Here is a 23,258-nt window from a genome sequence, read left to right as displayed (position 1 = left end):
GAGTTAGAAACAATTTCATCATTTAAAAGCAAGTTGTATTTTGAAAATTATTATATTTTTACCTGCCTGAAAGTCAGAAATGTACAAATGCAGAACCTGAATGGAAAGAGATGGTTTATTTGAACTTGATGGAAACCCAATTGCATTATTTACAAATGCCACTATCTGTGACCTACCTCTATAAATTAGAAATATATTATTCCAGTCTATAATAATAGACAACTGAAGATCAACCAACTGATAATAATACTGCAATGTAATACTTAGAGAGAAGACTATAATATAATTCATGCTGGGCATGGTGGCGCGCGCTTGTAATCCCTGCCCTTGGGAGGCTGAGACAGGAGTATCACACAGGTTTGAAGCCAGCCTCAGCTACTTAGTGAGGCTCTGAGTAACTTAGTGAGACCCTGTTTCCAAATAAAATAGAAAATAGGTCTGGGAATGTAGCCCGAAGGCAAAAAGCCTCTGGGTTCCATCACCAGCACCACAAAAAAGGAAAAAAAAATCACAATTTTCACTTTAAGCAACATACATTCAGACAGTTTATATAGAGAGGTTACCACATAATGTAAACAGCTCATGTCAATGGCAATTAGTCTTCACTCCACAGAATAAAGAAAAGTGTGATGTAACTTACCTAACCATAGGAGATATGGACTTGATGTAGTCTCAGTTGATGGAGTGGCAATAAGTTATGGAAAGATAGGACTTTTGGAAATAGACGTGCAAGTATCTGTAAAATTAGAATTAAAATGTGTATGCATGTTTAAGAAGTATCCCTCTTTCTCCATGACTTTCTCTCCCTTTCATTGTTCCCTTCTTCCTTTCATGATATAAAGGCTATTTTTCTACTTGCATTACTTTGTTCAATAAACATTGAATGGGCAACAGTGTTTTGAACAGAGTAAGGTACTTGGGACTTAATGCTAAATAAAATAAGGCACAGTTCCTTCCCCAGAGGAATTTTACTGGCAAAGACTGGCTTTCATAACACAGATATGTGTATAAGGTCATATCAGTAACAAGTGGGATGAAGAAGAGGCCCATGTCTTTCTGTATTCCCACAAATGTGTAATTTATTTAGGGATGAGTGGTGCAAGGATATGTTCTTGAGGAGGCTCTACTGGAGCTGAATTCTCCATTCTAAGTAAGCAATAATGTTAGGATGAGTGGAAAGGGCTTTGTATCTGGAAAGGACAAGCCTACAAAGGTCTTTCACTAGAACCAAGCAGGGAAAGTTAGAGGGAATGAAGAAAATGGAGTTTGCATGCTTTGAGAAAGCTGTGCAAGAGTTGAGAGGGTTTTCAAAGTGATGGCAGCTTTATTTCCAAGGTATTAGATGACGATTTAAGGTGCTCAGGTCAAGGGTTTCATGGTCATTTTGGAGAGGCCACTTGTGTGCTGCCTTGAGACATCATTGGGGAGCAAGAGCTGTCAAGAGTGTGTTTATACTCCATTTGTTCAGGTGACAGATGATAGTATCTGTGAGAGCTTGACTGTGGAGAAAATGGAGGAAATGGACCAGGTAAGAGGGTGAAATCAACAGTACTGGGTACTAATGTCAAGGGCAAGTTCTTTTTCTTAATATTTTATTTTTTTATTTTTTTCCATTTTTTATTTTACAATTACATTGTGCTTCACGCCCTTCCCCCTCCCTCCCCCCCCCAATAGAGAGTGTCCAGGTTAATCATGTTGTATTTATGCTATTATACATATTCGTATATAGCTCCTCCGTTGAACAACCTCAGCTTTCTTCCTCTCCTATCCTTCCGTTCAAGCTTTGCTGAGAAAGTAGGGCAAGGTCTATGTTAAGATATGAATTTATACACCATAGAGATAATGACTGGGTTATTCTGCAACTTAACTAGAAGCTAGGGCAGCTCAGGGCAGCCAGGCAAGTTTTTGATTCTTTTCCCTAAATTGCCAAATTAGGATAAGCTAAGGGCTCTCTCTCCACATAAAACATCAATGGGAGAATGTAATCTTCCTAGCAGAAGATTTCTTCCATGTTCATAAGCATTATAAGAAGCTTTGCTTGAGAATATGAAATCATGAAATTTAGGTGAACTCTTCCCAAAAAAGTATAAAACCCCTTGGATTCATAGTATGATGTTAGCAGTCTTTACTTCAAGAAAGAAAAATATTACAGACAGGTATGTCAACATGATCTAAAGTTTCCATAAACATATACACACATTGATCATGTTAAATGCTTTGTCTCTATGTTTTTCAAAATTATTTTTGCTATTTTTTGAGGTACTAGGGATGGAACAAAGGGGTATTCTACTGTCGAGCTACACCCCCAGTCCTATTTTTTAATCCTTTATTTTGAAATGGTCTCACTAAGTTATGGAAGGCCTCACTAAGTAACTGAAGCTGGCCTCAAACCTGGATTCTCCTGTCTCAGCCTCCTAAATTCTGGGATTACAAGCATGCACCAGCACTCCAGGTTTTGCTCTTTTTATTTAAAGAGGAAGTTTGTTTCTAGAATTGAATGATGCAATTTCAGCATTAAATCCTAAGGAAAGGAACTCTTGAGAACCTGTGGAGCTACTTATCATTCATTGTATTTAATTTTTCTTTACAATCGCTCATCAAATGAGTAAAATAGAAACAGATATTTGTATTTCATTCCTACTGAGGTACTCTTCCAAATATTTGTCTAGAGCCTATTCTGAATTATCATGATATTCAGCCATTAATTTGCTGTCATAATTTGATATACTAATGTAGGTCAGCACAAAACACCAGTTAAAGGTGCTGAGAGCTAATAGGAGCATATCGACATGAGAACTTGTCAAACAGGCCTTTCATTGTAAATTAAGGAACATTTGATATATGTCAAAATAGCTCTGGAATTAGACCCTCAGGTTTTTCATTCTCAGCTTTTAATTAAAATAGAGGCCTCATCTGCATAATAGCATTTCTGGTTTATATCATTCCTTGACTATTCTATTCGTTTTACGTAATGGAACTTCAGTATAAACAATGTCATTTTATAATAATTTTGATGTGTATTTTTAAATTTTCTACAAATGTTTGGCTTCCTTTGGAGGTTATAGTATGGAAGCAAATACATACTTTACACTCTGTGTATTGAAATGCTATTTCTTAGAATCCTGGTTATATTAATTAATAGGACAAAAACCTTTCTCAACTGCTTTTCTGTTGGTAAATTTGCTAGATGTTCACTAGCTATTTCTTCATTTTTATTTGTTTAACAGCGGCTTATGAGCTGGGTGCTGTGGTACACATCTGTAATCTCAGTACTTGGGAGACTGAGACAGGAGGATCACAGGTTTTATACCAGTGTACATTAACTTAGTAAGACACTGTTTCACAATTTTTAATAAAAGGTGTGTGGGGAGGTGTAGTTCAGAGGTAAAATACTTTGGGGTTTAATTCTAGAACCAATAAAAATAAAGGAAAAATATGACTTGTGATATAATTAAGTAAATGACATGGCGCTTACCTAAAAAGTTATTTTTCATATTTATTTTTAAAATCTTAGTTTCCATTGAAATTTTCAGCAATGATATTTCATTCATTTAACTGACCTTACATTTAACTGACACTACATTGTCATGATTCACAACATTGTTGTTATTTTTTTATAAATATTCTTTATTTCTAGTAATGGGTTCTTTTAGATAAAAATATATAATAATATTTAGAAAAATAAAATGATTTTATTAATCAGCAATCATTTTATTCCTTAAATGTTTACTTTTTACATGGGTATTTCAAACTGCCAATAAAAACTAAAGTTTTGGATCATTAGTGCTATGAGTAAGATATGATTCTTTAATATGATTGATAGAGTAGGATATGTTAAAAAGGCATACCATCACCATTATGAAGAAGAAAGGGGAGATTATCCAATATTATATGCTAACATTTCCAACAAAGGAAATCTAACTCCAAACCCAATATGGTAAATTACTATCATTGGGAAGGTTGAACTCTCATTGAACAAATTTTAATTAGAGAAAGCTACATATATGTATCCATTTGGATAGATATATGTTTGCTCCTTATTTATGAATACCACTAAAAATATGCGGAAGAAAAATACTTGTGGAAGAAAATTCCTATTGAAAGAATAAATTCCCTATTCCTTTGTTTAAAATTTTGACTATTTTATTGAGTGTTTTAACAACTTATATTGGTAATATAAAAGTATAGTGTTGGCATTTAGGATATGAATTCTTGGGAAGTGTGGGTGGGTAAGATAATGTATGAGTATTGATTCATTTTCAGAAGACTAGGAAATTAGAAATAGTAACTTAAACCATAATGAGCTTGGTTATTCACTAGGATTTAATTGTTATCTTATCTGCTATACAAACAAATTGAAAAGAGTTAAAATGAGGTTAGAAATATAGCAGAAACTACTAAGAGTTACACTAAGAACCTGAATTGGGAAAGCCAAAGTCTACAACATCTTGGAAGAGTACAAGAATCCATGTCATACTCCAATGACCAAGACAGATTTCAGCATCACATGAGTGCTTACTGAAACTGCAGAGATAGTTGCTTAGAATCACACACCAAGTGAAATTGTCAACCCTTTTCAAAGCTGTAATCAAAGGTATGTGGCATATTTCAGACAATCTTGTCAAGGAACAGAATACGGTAGATTTTTTTGAAGTCCTGAAAAATTTTAAAAAACACATTTAAGAAAAATCAGAAGATTTTAAGTCAATAAAAGTGGCCCAAATTCCATGGGGAAAAGTAAAATAGAAACAGATAAGTTTTTATCTGCCTGGCTAAAATAATTAGGGCAATTGTGGAGTAAAAATACAAAAACACGATTACAATTAGATAGGTAGAGATTGACTCTGAAACTTAGAAATAAGCTGCAGATCATTTTACTAGTTCTAGGAAAAATTGCATGCTTATTGTAAAAAAATACAGAACCATATTACAAAAAATCAAAAATATTATGATTTTAATTTCCCCAAGAAATCTCCATTGTTAACCTCTTGTCAACCTCCTTTGAGCACATTTTTAGGCACAAAATATCTACAATACACAAGCAAAGTAATACCATACATTCAATATATTATGGATTTTATTCTGTCAATAATTTGTATTCTTCTAGCTAGTCTACCTTTTGCTACTAGTTCTAAAGTAAGAAAATATCTTTATATTTTATGTTCTTTATAAATTATTTATTCAAATAAAAAATCAAATTCATGGTCATATTCAAATATAATTCTACCCTTTCATGTGATTATCACTATTTTCTTAGTTTAAGAATAGAATTTCAAGCCAGGCGTGGTGGTGCACGCTTGTAATACCTGTGCTTGGGAGACTGAGACAGGAGGATCACACGGGTTGGAAGCCAACCTCAGCTACTTAGTGAGGCTCTCAGCAACTTAGCGAGATCCTGTTTCCAAATAAAACATAAAAAAGGTCTGGGAGTATAGCCTGAAGGTAGAAAGCCTCTGGGTTCCACCCCTAGTACCACACACACAAAACAAAGAATAGAATTTCAGAGAACGTCTTTATAGAAATCTCATTCATATATATGCATAAAATAAATCTGTATGTGTAATTGACCCATACATTTGAAGATATAAATGGTTTACACCTGCTGCTATTTCATTGACACTGTTGCATTGAACAGTAATCATCCACAGCAGTAAAATCCTTGAAGGAAGGTTTATTAGTCACATTTACAGATGCAGAAACAAAGAGAGAAAGGTCAAATCATTTGCCCAGTGTCACGTAGTTAATGTCATAGTGGAATTTACAGCTGTGTACCTGAAACTAGAGCCCTTGTTCATAACCACAGTGTCTAGTCAACCTCTATATAATCTACATTCTATGTTTGAAAATCAGATGATAATGTTTTTTAATGTCAGTTTTATTTGGAGCTGCAAGTATAGTTTTCTGTGTATGCAATTATTTTCAGTTTTTCCTGTTATATATATTTCAGTGGACATATTTGTGAATATATCTTTTGACAGCTTGTCTCCTCCAACTAAATTTTTAGAAATGTACCAAATTTATGTATATTTTACTTTTGGATTTACAGTATAAGCTACTTCCCAGAAAAACTGTACTGACTAAATCAAATTAGTACTGATATATATATATATATATATATATATATATATATATATATATATATATAATGTATACATATACATATACATAGACACATATATAATTTGCATATTAGTGTTAATTTGTTATTTTATTTGCTAATATCTAAGGCAGAATATTAAGTTATTCAAATTTATAAAGATTGTTTAGATTGAACAGCACTGAACATATTTATAGGATGACTGATTTTAGAAGTGCATTTTGAAAAACACATTCCCAGTTGTTTTAACAACATGTATGTTTAAAAATCTGCATACCTTATATGGTTTGACATTCAACATGGGTATTATCTCATCATTCCTCCAAAGTAAAATTATAAGAATTCCCAAGATAATATTTAAAATTTACAGTTGAGCAAATGTTGCTAAGATAATTTAAAGCAAACAATTTTACATTTGTACTTTGGCTACAAGTAATTATTTACTAATTTTATGCACTTCCTTATTTATTCAAAAAACTGAATGGCGGAGCCATTAATTAGGAGTTTGTAATAGAAAAAAATAGGTTAAATATATCAAGTTAAATTTTAAAAATCTTGTACACCTGTTAAGTGTTGTGACTCACCCATGTTGTGACCCTGCAAATTTCAATTTTGTTTGTTTTGTTAATAAACCCTAACACTTTAATAACAATCATTATAGATCTTAGGAGGGCTATTTCTGAGGTTACTTAGAAGAATGGAAAATGTTTAAAACATAGCGGAATCACACTATGGCAGCCCAAAGAGCCTGAAACGACAGGAGAAGAGGGGTGGGGTTGGGAGCGGCAGTTGTAGGAGGCTCCCGGGAAGTTTCATGCAATGTTGAACCACTGAGCAGATATGGGGTCAACCACCTTAGAACTGTATCCTCAAACCAATGGAAATCAAATTGCATGTACAAAAATTTGAAGCAGTTTAGCCCTGTGTATATTTCTTTGAAATTGTCAAAGGTTAACATTTTAATAAGTGAGAGTCAAATTATAATACTTAGTACTAATTGCTTATGTGTCACATTGTGAGATTTAGAAAAATGTTTTACTTTGAGCTTTTCTGGCACCAACTAGTTCAATAAGACTATCATTTGCTTATCTGAATTAAAATGATTGATAATTATTTTCTGAATTCTATTCTAATGCCCTAAATACGAGAGACATACTGTCTAGACCTTTAAAAATGTAGGTGTATCTTGGTAAAATTAAAATAATATACATATATATATATTTGAATATATATGGAGAGAGAATATATATAGAGAGAATGTATATATAGTTCATAATACAACTTGTTTTCAGTGTAAGACAGAACAGAAAATGAAGCAAAGCATTCACAATTCAAAAACCCTAACTGGCAGTGTTCATGTTTACCAATGGAAATAAAAAGACTTTGGTTTTAAGGATGACTAGAGATTGTCAAAAAAAAAGCACAGATGCCAGGAATGTGCTTAGTTCCTGAGAGTATGGCCCCATAAGTGGGAATCATCCTTACCTTGTAAAATCTGCTCTTCTGCCTAGGTCAGAGGGAGAAAGAGCCAGACTTTGGATGCATATCATCATTGCACTGATCCTTTTCTTCTGGGGTCCAAAATGTGCTAATTTAACATGCCAAGAGACTTGACCTTCTTGGGACTCACGGGCAGTGGCTGCAATCTCTCAGCGAAGAGAAGCAATTAGGAAATTGGCAGGCCAGATCTTCAAAATTCCCTGCCTGCCATTGCCTCTCTTGGACAAGCAAATTGAAGTTTTCGTCTTTGGCATATTTTGTAGTAAACCTCATTTGTTTCTTGATGAGCTAGGCTGGAAGGAAGAATAGCATTCTCTAAATACCTAATTTGTGATTAAGGTTGGAACACAATGATGAGACTAATTTCATTTTGGTTGGTGTGTGCTCAGGCTTCATGGTTATTTCAAAGAAAGAGGAAAAACTCTTAATTTTAGAGAAAGAGTAGTATCTGCAGGTATGTTTCATTCCAGAGGAGTTAAAAATGATGTCATCAGTTCCTGTGCTTTTAAGAATCCAGATTTCTTTAGATATGATCATAACTCATTACATACAAAGAATATTTAGTTCCAAAAATTTTGACGAGCTCATAGATCATATGATATATGGCCTCTAGCAAAATTTTTTCTTTTTTATATATAACAATTCTTATCTTTTAAAAATGTTTTATTGGTGCATTATAATTGTACATCTTAATGGGGTACAAGATGGTAGAGGCATAGAGTCACACATCACTCATTTAGCCCTTCCTCAATTTCTCACCCTATTCCCTCTCCCTCTCTCTTCTCATGTTTGGCTTAGTGATTGACTTTGGTATGTTTGTAAATGTACATCATGTACATTAGGGAATTTCCCTCTCCCCCACCTCATTCCCCTCAGTTATGTCTAATACTATTAAGAGTAGACAATTACAAGTATGATTTAGAGGAGGAGCCTTGATTGAAGACTTAGGAATTAAATGCCCCCAACCCTGCCATACAGTATTATAACAATAGTCTCTGTTTCCTTCACTATCACCCCACACAAATTGAAAATTCATAAACAGTGGTACCATAAAAGCAAGAGAAAGATCCCCATGTCAGTTTTGTTTGTTTGCTTTTTTGTTTTGTATTGAGAGTCTATGGCCTCCAATATTTCTAGAATAATTTTTAATATGAAATATAATGATTAGGTAGACATCCGGCATAAACTTCAGTTGAAAACCATTCAGGATATGACATAGAATCTAATATAAAAGCAAGAACTGGTATGTAGGCTATCACTTCCATCTACTCAATCCCCCAAAATATTGCCTTCATCAAAATATGTTCTTAGCCGGGCGTGGTGGCGCACGCTTGTAATCCCCGCGCTTGGGAGGCTGAGACAGGAGGATCGCACAGGTTCGAAGCCAGCCTCAGCTACTTAGTGAGGCTTTCAGCAACTTCAAATATTCCCTAAATGTGTGCCAAACATTACTCCCGGGAAAAACTAGGGGGAACAGTGAAGGAATTAGAAGGAAAGAATCTGTGTGGAGATGGGCATGGCTGGTGGCTGGCTGGGCATGGCTTTGTCAAACTTGATGGCCTATGGTTCCTCTCGGGCACACATGTCAGAGATTGTCAAGTGCTGGATTTGAAAGGAATGTTAACCTTACATTTCACGAAACTTTCATTGTTTCCATCTATAAAACATACAAAAGTCTTTGAAAGTTCAACTTTTGATATTAATAAGTAACACTTTTAGATAAAAACAAAGAAAGGTATTTCAAATAAAAATTGAAGTTACAAATATGGAAACCTTCATCACAAATGAAGGTTTTAAAAGGTTAGAGCTTTCATGAAGAAAGGACACATGCATGTCATTTTGTGGAAGATAATTCAGGCATGTCATTTTGTAGAAGATAATTGCAGTTTTGTATTCAATTTTCTATGAAGTTAATACTTTCACTCAAGAACATGAGCAAAATGTGACATATAATTATTAGAGGTTTTTTTTTTTAACAAAAAACACTATTGCTTTTACCATTGTTTTAACATTAAAATGTAAATTGCATTTTTGTTTAACATTAAAATTTAATTTACAAAATTAAATTATTACTGAAGTTTATTACTTTTTTGTTTTTTAAGTAATACACATAGCGTGTGTGTGTGTGTGTGTGTGTGTGTGTGTGTGTGTGTGTATGTATAGCTAGTTTGCTTTAAACTCTTGGCCAGCCTAAACATATCACGGCTGGGCATGGTGGTACTAGTGGTACTATCTATAATCCCAGAACTTGGGATGCTGAGACAGGAGGATCTTAGCCTCAAGGACAACATTCAGTGACTTAGAGTGACCTTTTCAAAAATAAAATGGGGCCAGGTGTGGTGGTACATGCTTGTAATCCCAGTACTTGGGAGGCTGAGATAGAAGAACTGAAGGTTCAAGACTAGCCTCAGCAACTTAGTGGGACTCTCAGCAACCTAGTGAGAACTTGTTTCAAAACAAAAAAATTTTAAAAGGGCTGGGGGTATAGCTCAGAGGTAGAATACCCTGGGTTTAAATCCCAGTGCCCAAAATAAATAAATAAAATAGGACGGGGAAGGGGCTACTTCAAAATTAGAAGACTCTTAGGTTCGATCCACAGGCCCCCACTCCCTCACACACAGACAAAATCATGGCACCTTTTCTATTCAGGACACATTAATGACTGCCTTCTAAAACCAGGGATTCTAAGGTTTAATTTTCTTCTCTTACATTAAGCTTTGAAGAATCTCTCAGAGTGCCTCAATTGACTTATTACAATGCTACTCAACATGTGCTGAGAAAATAATACAAAATCTTTCATAAATCCTTCAACCAAAGTCGTGTGAGATAGTTACGATCTTCTTTTGATTAAATCAAGTATAATCAATAGGCTCTTCAACTTTCATTTTATAGCTCATCAAATTTAAGAATAAAAGATGTTTCTCTCCAGTGGACAGTAAAACAGTATTAACCAAATTTGTGTGGGTGTGTAGGTAGAGGGTATGGGCAAATAAATTTACATTGATTCTGAAATTATAATGAATTCAAAATAATCAATGGGAGCAAAAAAAGCATATGAGCTGACCAAAGATAACCTATATGTCGACTGGATACCAGTATATTGTCCTTTAAATGATACTTAACAGTCACTTAAATGACAATGATAGATTTTAACTATATTGTGAGAAAAGTATTAGAATGGACATAACTGAGCATTTTGCTTTTTGTGGTTTTGGATGTATGTTTATATCCATCGATGCAGTGAGTATGGTAGTGGAATGTAAAACTTGTTTTAAAATGTAGAGTACATAGCATACGTGATTTCAAAAGGCCTTTGCATAGGAAAGAGTCAGGTACACAGGCTGGAGGACAGGTAAGAGATCAAAATAATGAAAACATAACAGCTTGCCTACATGATCTTCTCTTTTCTTGCCCTAGACTTTTGCAAATACAAAATGATAGAAAAGAAACAAGAAGATTGCCAAGGTGTGAGGATGCAAAGTGTGCAGAAACTAGGTTAAGGATGAGCACTGTTATTTCCATTTCCAGGAATGTAAAGGAAAGATGAGAACAGCCCTGAGGGTGGGAGGGTAAATGCTGTGGTTGTGTCTCAGCTTCTTAATGTGAGAGAGAGGAGGCACATTTATGTACTGTGAGGGTTAACCCTGATTGGCTGTTATTATACAGAAGAGAGTAGACTTGTGATGGATTTCTTCATGTGTGTTAAGAAGTTAGCAAAGTTGAACTTGTAAAAGAATGAACTAAGAGAAAGGACAAGGAAAGGAAGTGGGATTTTAGGGAAATTTATTTTAAAAGAATGATGAAAGGTACTAGGTGATAGTGTATTGGCAAATATTTGGAGTCATAATGGAAATGAAAACATTATGGGGTCTTATAAAATTCTAAACAATTATCTTTTGCATTCCTTGGATGGTAGCACGATGAGTTTAGAACTTTCATCTGTTTACTTACTGATCCTTTTTACATGCCAGTACACCTCAGTAACAGTTTTACTTTTCATACTAAGCTTGGTTTGAACTACCTGGATTTTTCTCCTCAATCAAACCTCACCTCACTTATCTTTTGAGTCCCTTTTACCTTATCTTGCTCAAAATTCACCAGTACTGTAGAAATTCTCAAAGGCAATAACCTTTTGTCTGTACTTCTCTTAAATGACAACTCTGGTGTGTTCTAGCCTCTCCTAATAACTTATAAGGCACCAAAATTTGTCTTTTCTCCTATATTTCTGTCTGTGCAACAGTGTTAATCTTTTCTTAATTTCTCTAGTTAAGATTTCACATTCCTCTTATATTTTATTGTAACCTATTACTCTGTATAATAAGTTTAGAGATGGTATCTTCTCTCTCACTTAAAAACTCTAAATCTTTACATCTAGCAACAGATCATTAGCCATTGGTCAACTCACTCTCCACATTCAATCTGAATTCTTCACTACTTTCTTCTCAAAACCTTTTATGTTCCTCTTTTGTATCAGGGTTTGTGATAAAGGAATATGGAAAATCTAACTCACCTGAGGAAAAGGATATTAAGCAATAGATTTGTCAACAGTAACAGAGATAATTATGGACTAAGCCTATAGACAGAGTACTTAATTTATTTTCTTTTTTCTTTTTTCTTTTTTTTTTGGTGGTACTGGGGTTCCTGGAAGCCCTTCTACCTCTGGGCTACACTCCCAGACCTATTTTATATATATATATTTTTATTTGGAAACAGGGTCTCCTAAGCCAGCTCGCACAGCTGGCCTCGAAACTGCGCGATCCTCCTGTCTCTGCCTCCCAAGCACGGGGATTACAAGCATGCACCACCATGCCCGGCAGAGTACTTAATTTATAAATTAGGATATAATTATGAAAAAGGAGGTGAGAAGAGGATTCAGATCTTAAGTAATTAAGTAATTACTTAAGTAATGTCTTAAGTAATTCAGGCAAAAATGAGGAAAAAAAAAGAATAGAAGTCACCATACCCTAAAATCATTATGTTTATATTCTACATTAGAAATTATAAAAAAGCTGAAGAGACTAATTATTGACAGTAATGATTAGCTGAGTGTGAAATGTTATAGGAAATAAGATGTTTCATGAGAGAATATTAAAAACCTAATCAAAAACTAGATGCGTAGTTTGGTTATTATTGTATTTCCTTTTATAAACACAACTAAAAAATGGCTAAAAGAATTGGATAATACCTACCAACTCTTACTTCTGGCCATGTGAGAGCAGTCAGATGTGACAGTCAGGTGTGACTGACTGCTCTCTTTCTCTCCCTTCCTCCCTCTCCAGAATCTAGATTGTGTGAGGGATGGATGCTGGTTTGTCTCCAGTGTGGTTTCTAAGAGTAGGTCTTTCTCCTCATACTGACCATTTTCCTCCTCATGTTTTCTATGTTAATTAAATTGATCTAGTGTAGAACGTTAGCTACATTCTAGTGGCAACCCAAATTCCCAAAGAATAGCTGCAGGAGAGATTTAACAGATTTACCAGAATACAAGACTCTTTTTAGGGAGATATTAGAGGAAAGACAACTCTTAACACCAAAGTGATTACTATCTACTTAATAACAGCATATCCTTCAGGCCATGTGCCTGTTACTAGAGAAAACTTCTCCTTTAAAACGTATCTCATCAAAGTTCTCACCTCGTGAGCTCCCCCATGACTTGGGCACAGAGCCTCTCATCTCAAGCCTTTCCCAACAGTAAGTAGTGTGAGCTCCATGGGGGTTAAGAGGTATTTTATATTAAAAACTACCATTCTTTCAGTTAGCAAATGCATAAACCTCAGTGTCATCTTAACTCTTTCTCTTTTTTTCTCCTTGCCTTCATGCTAGTTATCAAGTCCTACTAAATAAGACCTCTGAATATACCTCTCTCCTTTCATGTCCCCTCCCAGGTCCTGTACAATGTCTCTGGAAACAGAATGGAAGATTGAGTGGGTGGTACCAGTGTCAAGATTTGGGATACATTATAAAGGACATGGGGCCACATTTTAACATAGTTATTTCAGGAACACAGCAGATACTTTATTAACAAATATGCCTTTGATCACACTATTGCTGCTTCCTAGATTGTACTTTCTTTTTCCTTCCACAGCATCTTTCCAAATCTAGGGTAAATGTCACTGAATTCTTGAAACCTGTTGGATTTCCTCAAGTACATTTAGACTTTCTCTGCTTTGTGCTCATATAGTTGTTCTCAGTGTTTTCTTTTTGTTGTTGTTGTTAAAGTATACCTATTCTGCTCAAATGTATTTTTTGAGTTTTTAATAAATTGGACAGATCCAATAGGCTGTAAGTCCTTCAAAGTTATAGCTCATGACATTAATCTTCATGTAGAGCTTTCTGCCAGCTCTAGCAGTAGCTCAATAAATACATGCTTCAAATTCTGAATGTGGCAGAAAAAGGATAAAAATGTTTGTGGTTCTTGCCATTGGAGAAAAATGTGTTTTCTTTGTCCAATAAAATATGGAGAAAATCTGGTTTAACTTTCAAAAGTGTACTCTAACAAGATAAAAGAATGTCTCTTTCTTGCCCTTTTTGGATGAACTCCTGAACCCAAAGCCAGCATACTTAAATTAAGGTAGCTGATATGATTAGTGTTAGGAAAGTAATGAGATTTGGTTTACTTCAAGAAAACGTGGATGAATATGAGTCTCATGCAATATTTTAACATATTAATTCCTTGCTGACTCTATAGGGCAGAGGGGATCATAACCCTTGGTCCAGTTTCAAGATGATGAATTGAGGCTTTTTTCCAACAAAGCAGAGGATAAAAAATGTGCTGCTTTTGCAGTAATATAGCAAATTGCATTTATATGTAAAGTAAGTACATTCAGTGCCATAATAGTTGATATTTTGCTGAAAGAGGAAGTTGATGCCATTATATTGTTAGTGGTATTTGCTAAAATGTGAATTATAAATTAGTTACTAAATACATACACTGTGCTGTGAATTATGTGACATGGGGCAGATATCAAATGTGATGTTCATCCTGGCACTGAAGAGCTTAATATCTAATTAGAGAGTTAAGGAAAAGGAGAATCACTAGGCAATACATGTCTCCTGGAGAAAATGGAGAAGAAAATTCTTGATTAATAATCCAATTGAGTTTGCGGAACATAGATACAAACATCAGTCTGGGAATTCTAGATGGAGAGTGTCATGAGGAAAGGCACGCCGGATCTCAGTGCTTCTTGTTCATGATACACTGATACTATAAAGAAATGGGATTTTGTGTTAAAAAAGTGAGTATGAAGACACTCTGTAGAGGAGACAGGTGCCATGTAGAAGCATTAAGACTCTAATCTAAATCTAATCTAATCTAATCTAAATATGATGAAAAGAAATTTCAAAACACTATTTTGACAAGATATGGGTTTGGCAGAGTTTTCAGGCAAAATAATAATTTGGGGGAAATCCTATATTGATTAGTTTGGGAAAATTACAATACTTATTTTATTAATATACTTATGGGCTCTAACCTGTTGATTTATAGTTTCTCAGTCTTTTTTTTTATTCCTGTAATAGTTCTAACTTGGGAGCTACTACAAATCTTGTGTGTGTGTGTATGTGTGTGTACGCATCTGTGTGTAAGTGTGTGTGTGTGTGTGTGTGTGTGTGTGTGTGGTGTTATTGAGGATTAAATCCACCAGCATTCTACCTGTGAGCTATACATCCAGCCCTATTTTATTTTATTTCATATTTGAAAGTGTGTCCAACTAAGTTGCTGAGGGCCTCACTAAGTTGCTGAGGCTGGCTGGGAACCTGCAATCTGCCTGTACTGAGATTACAGACATGCAGCACCGTATCATGATAACAGAAATATTACCTATGACAAATGTAACTTTATTTTTTTTAATCTTTATTGGTGCATTGTAGTCATACATCTTAATGGGGAAAAAGATAGTGGAGATATACATGCACACATCATCCAATTAGCCCTTCCCCAATTCCCACCTCATTCCCTCCCCATTCCTCTTTCCCATGCCTTGCTTAGTGATTGATTGACTTTGATATGTTTGTTTAAGTACATGATCTGCTTTAGAGAGTTGCCCTCTTCCCCCTCCCATCCCCTCAGTTAGGTCACCTTACTGCTCTTCTATAGGATCTCCTTCTTCATCTAGAGTCCTTCCTGTTACCCATTTCTGCCTAGCTTTCGCTTATTAGGGAAAGCATCTGATTTTTTTTTATTTTTTGTGACTGACTAATCTCGCTTAGCATAATGTCCTCCAGTTTAATAGACACCATGATGTAGGGAAAATAATAAAGGAACAGTGTTTTTCTTTTTTTTTTTTTTTTGTGGTACTGGTACTGGGAGTGGAACCCAGAGGCTTTCTACCTCCAGGCTATACTCCCAAACCTATTTTATATTTTATTTGGAAACAGGGTCTCACTAAGTCACAGAGAGCCTCACTAAGTGAGGCTGGCTTTGAACCTGTGCGATGCTCCTGTCTCAGCCTCCCAAGCGCTGGGATTTCAAGCGTGCACCACCACACCTGGTTGGAACAGTGGGTTTTTGTTCATTTAGGCTACTAATTGCCAGAGGACTATGACAGGACTTGTGATGTCCTTCAGCTTTCCTTCTCTAATCCAGAAATGAGAACATCATCAGTTTTTAGGCAGTCACAACCTCTGTTAAGAATACTGCTTTTAGGTTGGAGATTTCTGCCAGGAAAATCTTGAGGTCACAGAATTTCCTTCTCTAATCTGGAAATGAGAATATCACAGGCCTAGATTAGTTCTAAGGCCCTTTAAAATCTTCTTCTTCAGACTAGTGAATTATCAGACATTTCCAAAATGTTTTCCTTATTGTTGAACAGCCAAAGTGTGTATTTTAATGAATATCAAGGGGAAAACCAAACTTGGTTGAATTTTCCATCTTTCTACAGGATAGGTGGTAGGTTGGTGATGACTACAGCCCATAGGCAATTACCTTTTCCAAGAATGTGTTAAAATATAGAAGACAGAGAAAATTAACCCTTGTAAATGTCACAATCACCTACTATATAATTTAAATGGTTTAAATAAAGCAACTTATTTGCATAGTGATGCATTTGAAAGGTATATCTTAAGATAACAATACAATGCATTGATTAGAAATTAAAACAAAAATAACAAGTATAAATTAGCTGAAAAATATGTCTTGTAACAGTATGATTAAATATATTAATAAACCTGTGGGCTATTATTTATTAAGTTTAGCCTGGGAATTTATTTCCAGAAAAAGATGTATTTTTAATTTTTTTCTATTTTTGTTCTTCATAGCATTTATGTTGTCAGTTTGTTAACTTCTATAATATATATAAAATTGTATAAAACAGATGTCTCAAAATAAGTGCGTTGTTGAAATGACTTACCTAGGTTGAAGTCTAAATTTGGTCACTGTCAGAAGTGATTTGTAGGGAACATTGCGTGAAACATTACAGCACCCAGAGAAACACTAAAGATAAGAATTTCTAGCGTCATACAACCTAACAAATTATTAGTTCTAGACAGAGTCCAAAGATATGGCAGAAAGCTTCTGATAAATCCGTTTTAGAGACAAACCTAAACATTTGATTTGTTTAAGTGACATTTAATTTTTCAAGGAAAGGAAGTGATGTAGACGATGAACTTTAGTTACTGAAGAAGTTAAAGGAGAAAGGCATTTCAGCCATTGAAGTATTTTCCTTTAGTCAACAAATGCTTATAAGATCCAGAAAAAATATTTCTGATAACCTAGTCCAAGTAGTGTCATTGTAATTACCTGAAAAGTTTGATAAAAATGCATATTTCTGGAGTTTTCTGTACATATATTAGGGTTTTGTGTCAATCTCTGAAATTTATTTTTAACACTTTTTGCATGTTTTTATGCATGTTGAATATAAAATATGTTTGTAGATATGTTTTATTTTTATTCTAGTTCGGTTTTTACCTCATTTGATGATCGATACTGAGAATAGGGTCCTGAATTTTAAAGTTGAAGAACAAGATTGTACTTAGACATATGGAAAGAAATGGAGATAACCAGTTTTTAAATTTCTATAAGTGGGCTTTTTCATTTTTATTTCTGTCTGAAATTGAGATGTATAATAAAATAGCACTTTTACATTATTCAGCTGCATTGGTGACCTATCCATTTATGCTATAGAAAGCAAAGTAGTATGTGTTGGAAACAAACTATTCTATTTTACTTTCAAAGTAAATATTCCCTGAAGGGATTTTCCAATAGAATGACCTTATAATCTTTTCTTCATTTCCCTTCATAGAATTACCAAATTCATTTTCAAATTCTATAAGATTTATTGACTTTTTAATGCTAGATTATACAATTTCCCAAATACCCCAGCACCAGTTTTTAAGCAATCACAGCCTTTTTTAAGAATATTGCTGTTTAGATGGAAATTGTCTGCCAGGAAATTTTTGAGGTCACAATCCTTTACATGCCTTTTAATTTTCCTTAAGTAACTTTTTTTGTTTTCTACCCTAAATGTATTATAAATAAAAAATACTGAGATAATAAATGGAGATATTTTCCAATCTGAACTGAGTAGCTGTCTGTAATCTACTTGATGCAAGCTGCATTCCTTGTTACCAAATATCCCTGAACCAAGTGTGGTAATGCACACTTGTAATCCCAGCCTTCGGGAGGCTGAAATTGGAGGATCATAGTTCGCAGACAGCTTCAGCTACTTAGTGAGGCCCTTTGCAACTCAGTGAGACCCTGTTTCAAAATAAAAAATAAAATATAGGTCTAGGGGTATAGTTCAGAGGTAGAATGCCCCTGGGTTCCATCTCCAGTAACAAATTTTATTTATATATATATATATATATATATATATATATATATATATATATATATATATATATTCAGCATCTACGAAGTTTTTGCACATTGATAGTTTCCAGTGATATATATCAGTGAGTACTACTAAAATTTTATTGGTCTTCAAACACTGAAGTAGGAATAAATTATATTTAGAATTTAGACAGCTTCATGAGAACCAAATTCCTCTAGAATCAGGATTACAGATTTAGCAATTAACTCAATGGTCATCTTTTATTTGTATTAATACAGGCCTGTGAATATTGTAAACTAAGTTGGGGTTTAGTTCCAGAGAACTAAACTCTTATTTCTTAATATCTTACTTGCAACCTGAGACTGACATAATTAATCTGTGATGGTGCTGAATGTCACTGTCTTCAGTTCAAAAATTCTGTTTTCCCTTCCAATGGTGATTGCCTTGATTTCTTTTTTCACTTCCTATCTTTAGTTCAGCATTCCTTACTCTCTTAGAGTCTGAATTAAAAAAAAAAACTCACATTTTTTCTAACTCATATTTTAACAGTCAAATTCTACCATGTGGTTTTCTAATAACAGTGATTTCCAGAGGCACCAATTTTTTTCCCCACCATTGCATTTCCCTTTGCCATGTTTAGAATATATTGTTAGATAGATGTGAAGTTTTCTCTCCATCAGAATCTTTAATCCCATGGGGTAGCTTAAATTGTTAAAACTGATGGATCTGACTATGGTGACGTATAATAAGCTTCGTGCTTAGCAATCAAGATGATTCCTAGGAAGACAACTGTACTTAGCTTTACAAGTCTCTTTTCTCTTTTCTTCCTGACTCGACAGCTCCCCCCACCGTTCGTATTGTGCACTCAGGCCTGGCCTGTAACATTGAAGAAGAGCGCTACTCTGAAAGGGTCTACACCATCAGGGAAGGAGAAACCCTGGAATTGACCTGTCTGGTTACAGGACATCCGCGTCCACAGGTGAGTCCCGAACTGTGACCTCGGGAAAACTGTCTATTTTAGAAGACTGAGCTTACACTATTCTCTATGCACTTACACTTGAATCAATGTGTAACTCAAGTGTAAGATTGCACAACGCAGGACAAGAGTAGTCATTTCTAAACATTTGAGCAAGTATTTCTGTTCATGAGATAAAACAAGAAATTTTTGTTTTCGTATTGTGAGAGATTTAGAAGTCACTTCTAAGGAAGCTGTTAAAAAGACTACGAAAATAACTCAGTTTGGTAACAATTCATATAGCGAGTTTATTTTAGAACATGGAGCATGACTTAATTATTGCAGCAAGAAGGCATTTGCTTGGAAGAATGTGAGACATGAGGTCACTTGTACCTTTCTCATTTGTAATCATTTTATTCATAGAATAAATTTTTAAAACAGATATTTGTAGGTGTCACATCCATTCAGGCTTTCAGAACCACCAGTTACAGGTTTCTTAAACCAATTTAATAGCAGGAACAAAAATTAAGACATTCAAAATGTACTAAAATAGTCAATAATATGCAAAGAAAAAACTTGCAGGAGCAAAAGAAAGGGTTTGCTTAGAGGGTATATATTCATATAGAATGCAAATATCTAATTTAAATAAAGAATTTCAGGATGCTTTACTCTTTTTTTTTTTTTTTTTTTTTGCGGGTCTGGGGATGGAACCCGGGGCATTTGACCTCTGAGCTCCATCCCCTTCCCTATTTTTATTCTTTATTTTGAAACAGGGTCTCACTAAATCACGGAATGCCTCATTTAAGTAGCCACGGCTGTCCTCAAACTGCCATCCTCTGGTCTCAGCCTCCCAAATGCTGGGATTTCAAGCATGAGCCACCACACCCGGCTAGCATTACTCTTAAATTGACAATTCTTGTTATCATTTAGTTAAACTAGCTAGTTCAAAATTCACATTGGTAATTGACTCTGGCAGGAAAAGAGGTCTCATTTAACAGACAGATCTACATATGATAAGTAATTTGTTATTCACTGGTATTTAGTTAGTAGGTGGAAATTAAAATCTAACTACAATCTTGGGAGGCTGAAGCAGGAGGATTGCAGGTTCATGTCCACTCTCAGCAACTTAGTGAGATGCACTTTCAAACAAAAGAAATAAAACAGGGCTGAGGGTATACCTCAGAGGTAGGATGCCCCTGGGTTTAATCCCAAGCAGCACACACACACACACAAGAGCTTCTGGTTAAAAGAGCTAAAAAGTTCAAAAAGGAAGATCAATGTAGGGACTTTATGAATTCACTATTTTCACCTTTTCTTTAGATTCTGTCTTCCTTAACTCTTACTAATTAAGGATCTTTAGATAATACTACAAATTAATACATAGACAAAAGTATGGCTGGGCATGGTGGCACATTCTTGTAATCCCAGCATTTGGGAGGCTGAGAAAGGAGGATAACAGTTCGAGGACAGCCTCAGCTACTTAGTGAGGCCCTTTGCAACTCAGTGAGACCCTGTTTCAAAATAAAGACTAAAGAATAGGACTGGGGGTGCAGTTTGGAGGTAGAATGTCCCTGGGATCAATTCCCAGTTCCACACAAAAAAAAGTATGATACTTTATGTGTAAAAGCATCACACAAATGAAAGTATGATACTGTAGAACAAATAAAAGTATGATATTTCAGAGAATGAAGCTTAAGATAAATGAAAAGACAGACAGATGGACAGACCATGGTTAAACTGAAATCATTAAATATGTTTGGTAAAATTGCTCCCTGTTAGTAAAATGCAAAATAATGAAATTGATCTTTAGAGTATTAAAATTATTGAAAATTTTAAAACATAAAAGGACTAAAATATAATATTTGCCATTAACTGAAAATAAAGATTAGAATTGTCTTAATAAAATTAAGTAAATAAAATTTGATCCAGGATAATCAAAGTTGCTTAAAAAAAGTGATTCCAAAAGAAAGCATACAAGGATAGAAGCTATCATTTTTAAAATGTGATGCAAATAAACTGACATATAAAAAATTTTACTTCAAAATTTATATAGAAACACTGAGTCCAGGAAAATATTAAAATTAAGAAATCTTAGAAAATTAACTCAAGTATTAGCTGAGGGAAAATTCAGTGTTGTTATGATTTATTGTTATTTTTAAAATTTGAAGCCATGCAATAAAACTTCAGAAACGAAGATTTGAATCAGAATAGAAGGGTTCAAATAAAAGAAGTCACAAGGAGTTTTGTGAGAAGCAGTTTGTGGTGAGAGAAGTCTCGGTGAGAATCTCACAGTTCCTTCGCTGAAATTACCAAACCTACACCTTCTGAATTCCAAATTTTACTTGAAAGTATGACTTCTTAGTTCTGTGTCCAAATTATCCCAAGCTATTCCTGGATATTGGAAATTTCTTATTTTCTCTGTATATCTTCCCTTTCAACATTCAATTTCAGGGGTACGATCTCTATCTGTACATAATCCAAAATCAGTTCTGAAAGCAAGGAATAGAGCATTAATTTTTCCTTTGGCAGTTACATTTTTTGGAACCATTTCAATATGTTCTGGCTCTGAGAACAGTGTATTGTTTTGGGTATCATTGTTTTTTTCCATTCCTAGAAGAATTCTGGTGTTTGCAGGTGAATCCATTTTAGCTTCTATAACCTGTTTGAAAAATTAGCTGGGCCTTTTCTTTGTCAACAAACTGTATAAAGAAAGCCGACAGAACAGCTGGGGCTTGCATCCTGGCCAAAGACTAAAGGGCATGCTGTTGGCACCTGGTCCTGAGGGTGATTTTCTTGGCTGATATCATGAAGCTTGAATGATTTGCTGACTTGTCTAATCTGAGTGGGATGATATGGGAAATGCAGAGGGGAGAGAGGTTTTATTCCTCACCATGTTTCTCAATCAGCTGCTAATTCTTGCTGCATGAGTCATAAATATTGACCATTTCCTGAACTCTCTGAAGGCTGAGTTTTTTTTCTAGACTGTTCAAACTTTTTTCCCCCAAAATATATTGTTTTTAGATGGGTAGTAGCCTGAGGGTATTGATGTGTCCAATGGAAATGAGCAAACCTGGTGTCAGTATGGTGAATGGTTGAGAGGATGACATTGGAACCAGACTGCCTGTATGTAATCCTAGCTCCTGAACTCAGTGTGACTTGGGAGAGTTCCTTTCCTCTCTGCTCCCTGTCCTTCAGTTTTCTAATCTATATAATAGGAAATATAACCATCTTACTAATGCCATAGAACACTTTTGAGTTAAATTTATATTATAAACATACATAGGTACATATATAAACGTGTCTATACATACTGTATCTTATGTTTGAGAAAAAGAAATTATACTTGACTGCATTTTAAACTTGAACTGTTTAACCACCACTTAATTTAAACATTTCCCCACACATTTATCCCTCAAATATCATATGTATGTTTGCTTATTGGATGGTTATAATTTCTCCTGCTTTTTCCTACTTAGCTGCTTGTTTCTTTATGGACTTGTAGAGACATTATATACTGCATACATTAATTCAATTGTTGATAAATATATTGTAAATTTTACTTCTCATAGTATTGTCTTTCAATGCTATTTATGTTGCTTTTGCTCAAGGTTTAGTTTTTAAAAGATGAGTCATTTTACTGTTTTTAATTTTAGGTTCTAATTTTATACCTACTTCAGCAAGGTTTCTTTCATATTCATATAAGATACTCTCTATATATTGCTTTATTCTAATAGGTTATATTTATTTATCCATTTGACAATTTAATCATCAAAATATTGTTTTATTCATAATGTGAAGTTTTAGTCCATGGTCTCTCTTTTTCTCTTGACCTTATTGAAAGAGGATAATAATCTTTCAAATGCTATTTATATCATTAGTAAAATTATAGTATTCTGTAATACTTCTCTGTATCAATGCCATCCTATTTTATCTTCTA

At 34.5% G+C, this 23,258-nt stretch overlaps 1 protein-coding gene across 2 annotated transcripts in view; it reads left to right on the top strand.

Annotated features, from left to right (window-relative positions):
* Positions 1-23,258, top strand: part of MDGA2 (MAM domain containing glycosylphosphatidylinositol anchor 2) — a gene marked incomplete at both ends in the record, with an annotated part of 848,361 nt that overhangs the window by 336,466 nt on the left and 488,637 nt on the right. For both annotated transcript variants that reach the window (XM_080707341.1, XM_080707342.1), the window contains one exon: positions 19,206-19,345. In XM_080707341.1, coding sequence (XP_080563467.1) covers positions 19,206-19,345 — 140 coding nt within the window. The remainder of the gene's footprint in view (positions 1-19,205; positions 19,346-23,258) is intronic.

The sequence above is a fragment of the Muscardinus avellanarius genome (assembly GCF_963383645.1).
Source record: "Muscardinus avellanarius genome assembly, chromosome: 12".
Taxonomy (NCBI): Eukaryota; Metazoa; Chordata; class Mammalia; order Rodentia; family Gliridae; genus Muscardinus; species Muscardinus avellanarius.
This window is presented reverse-complemented; position numbering and strand designations above follow the sequence as displayed.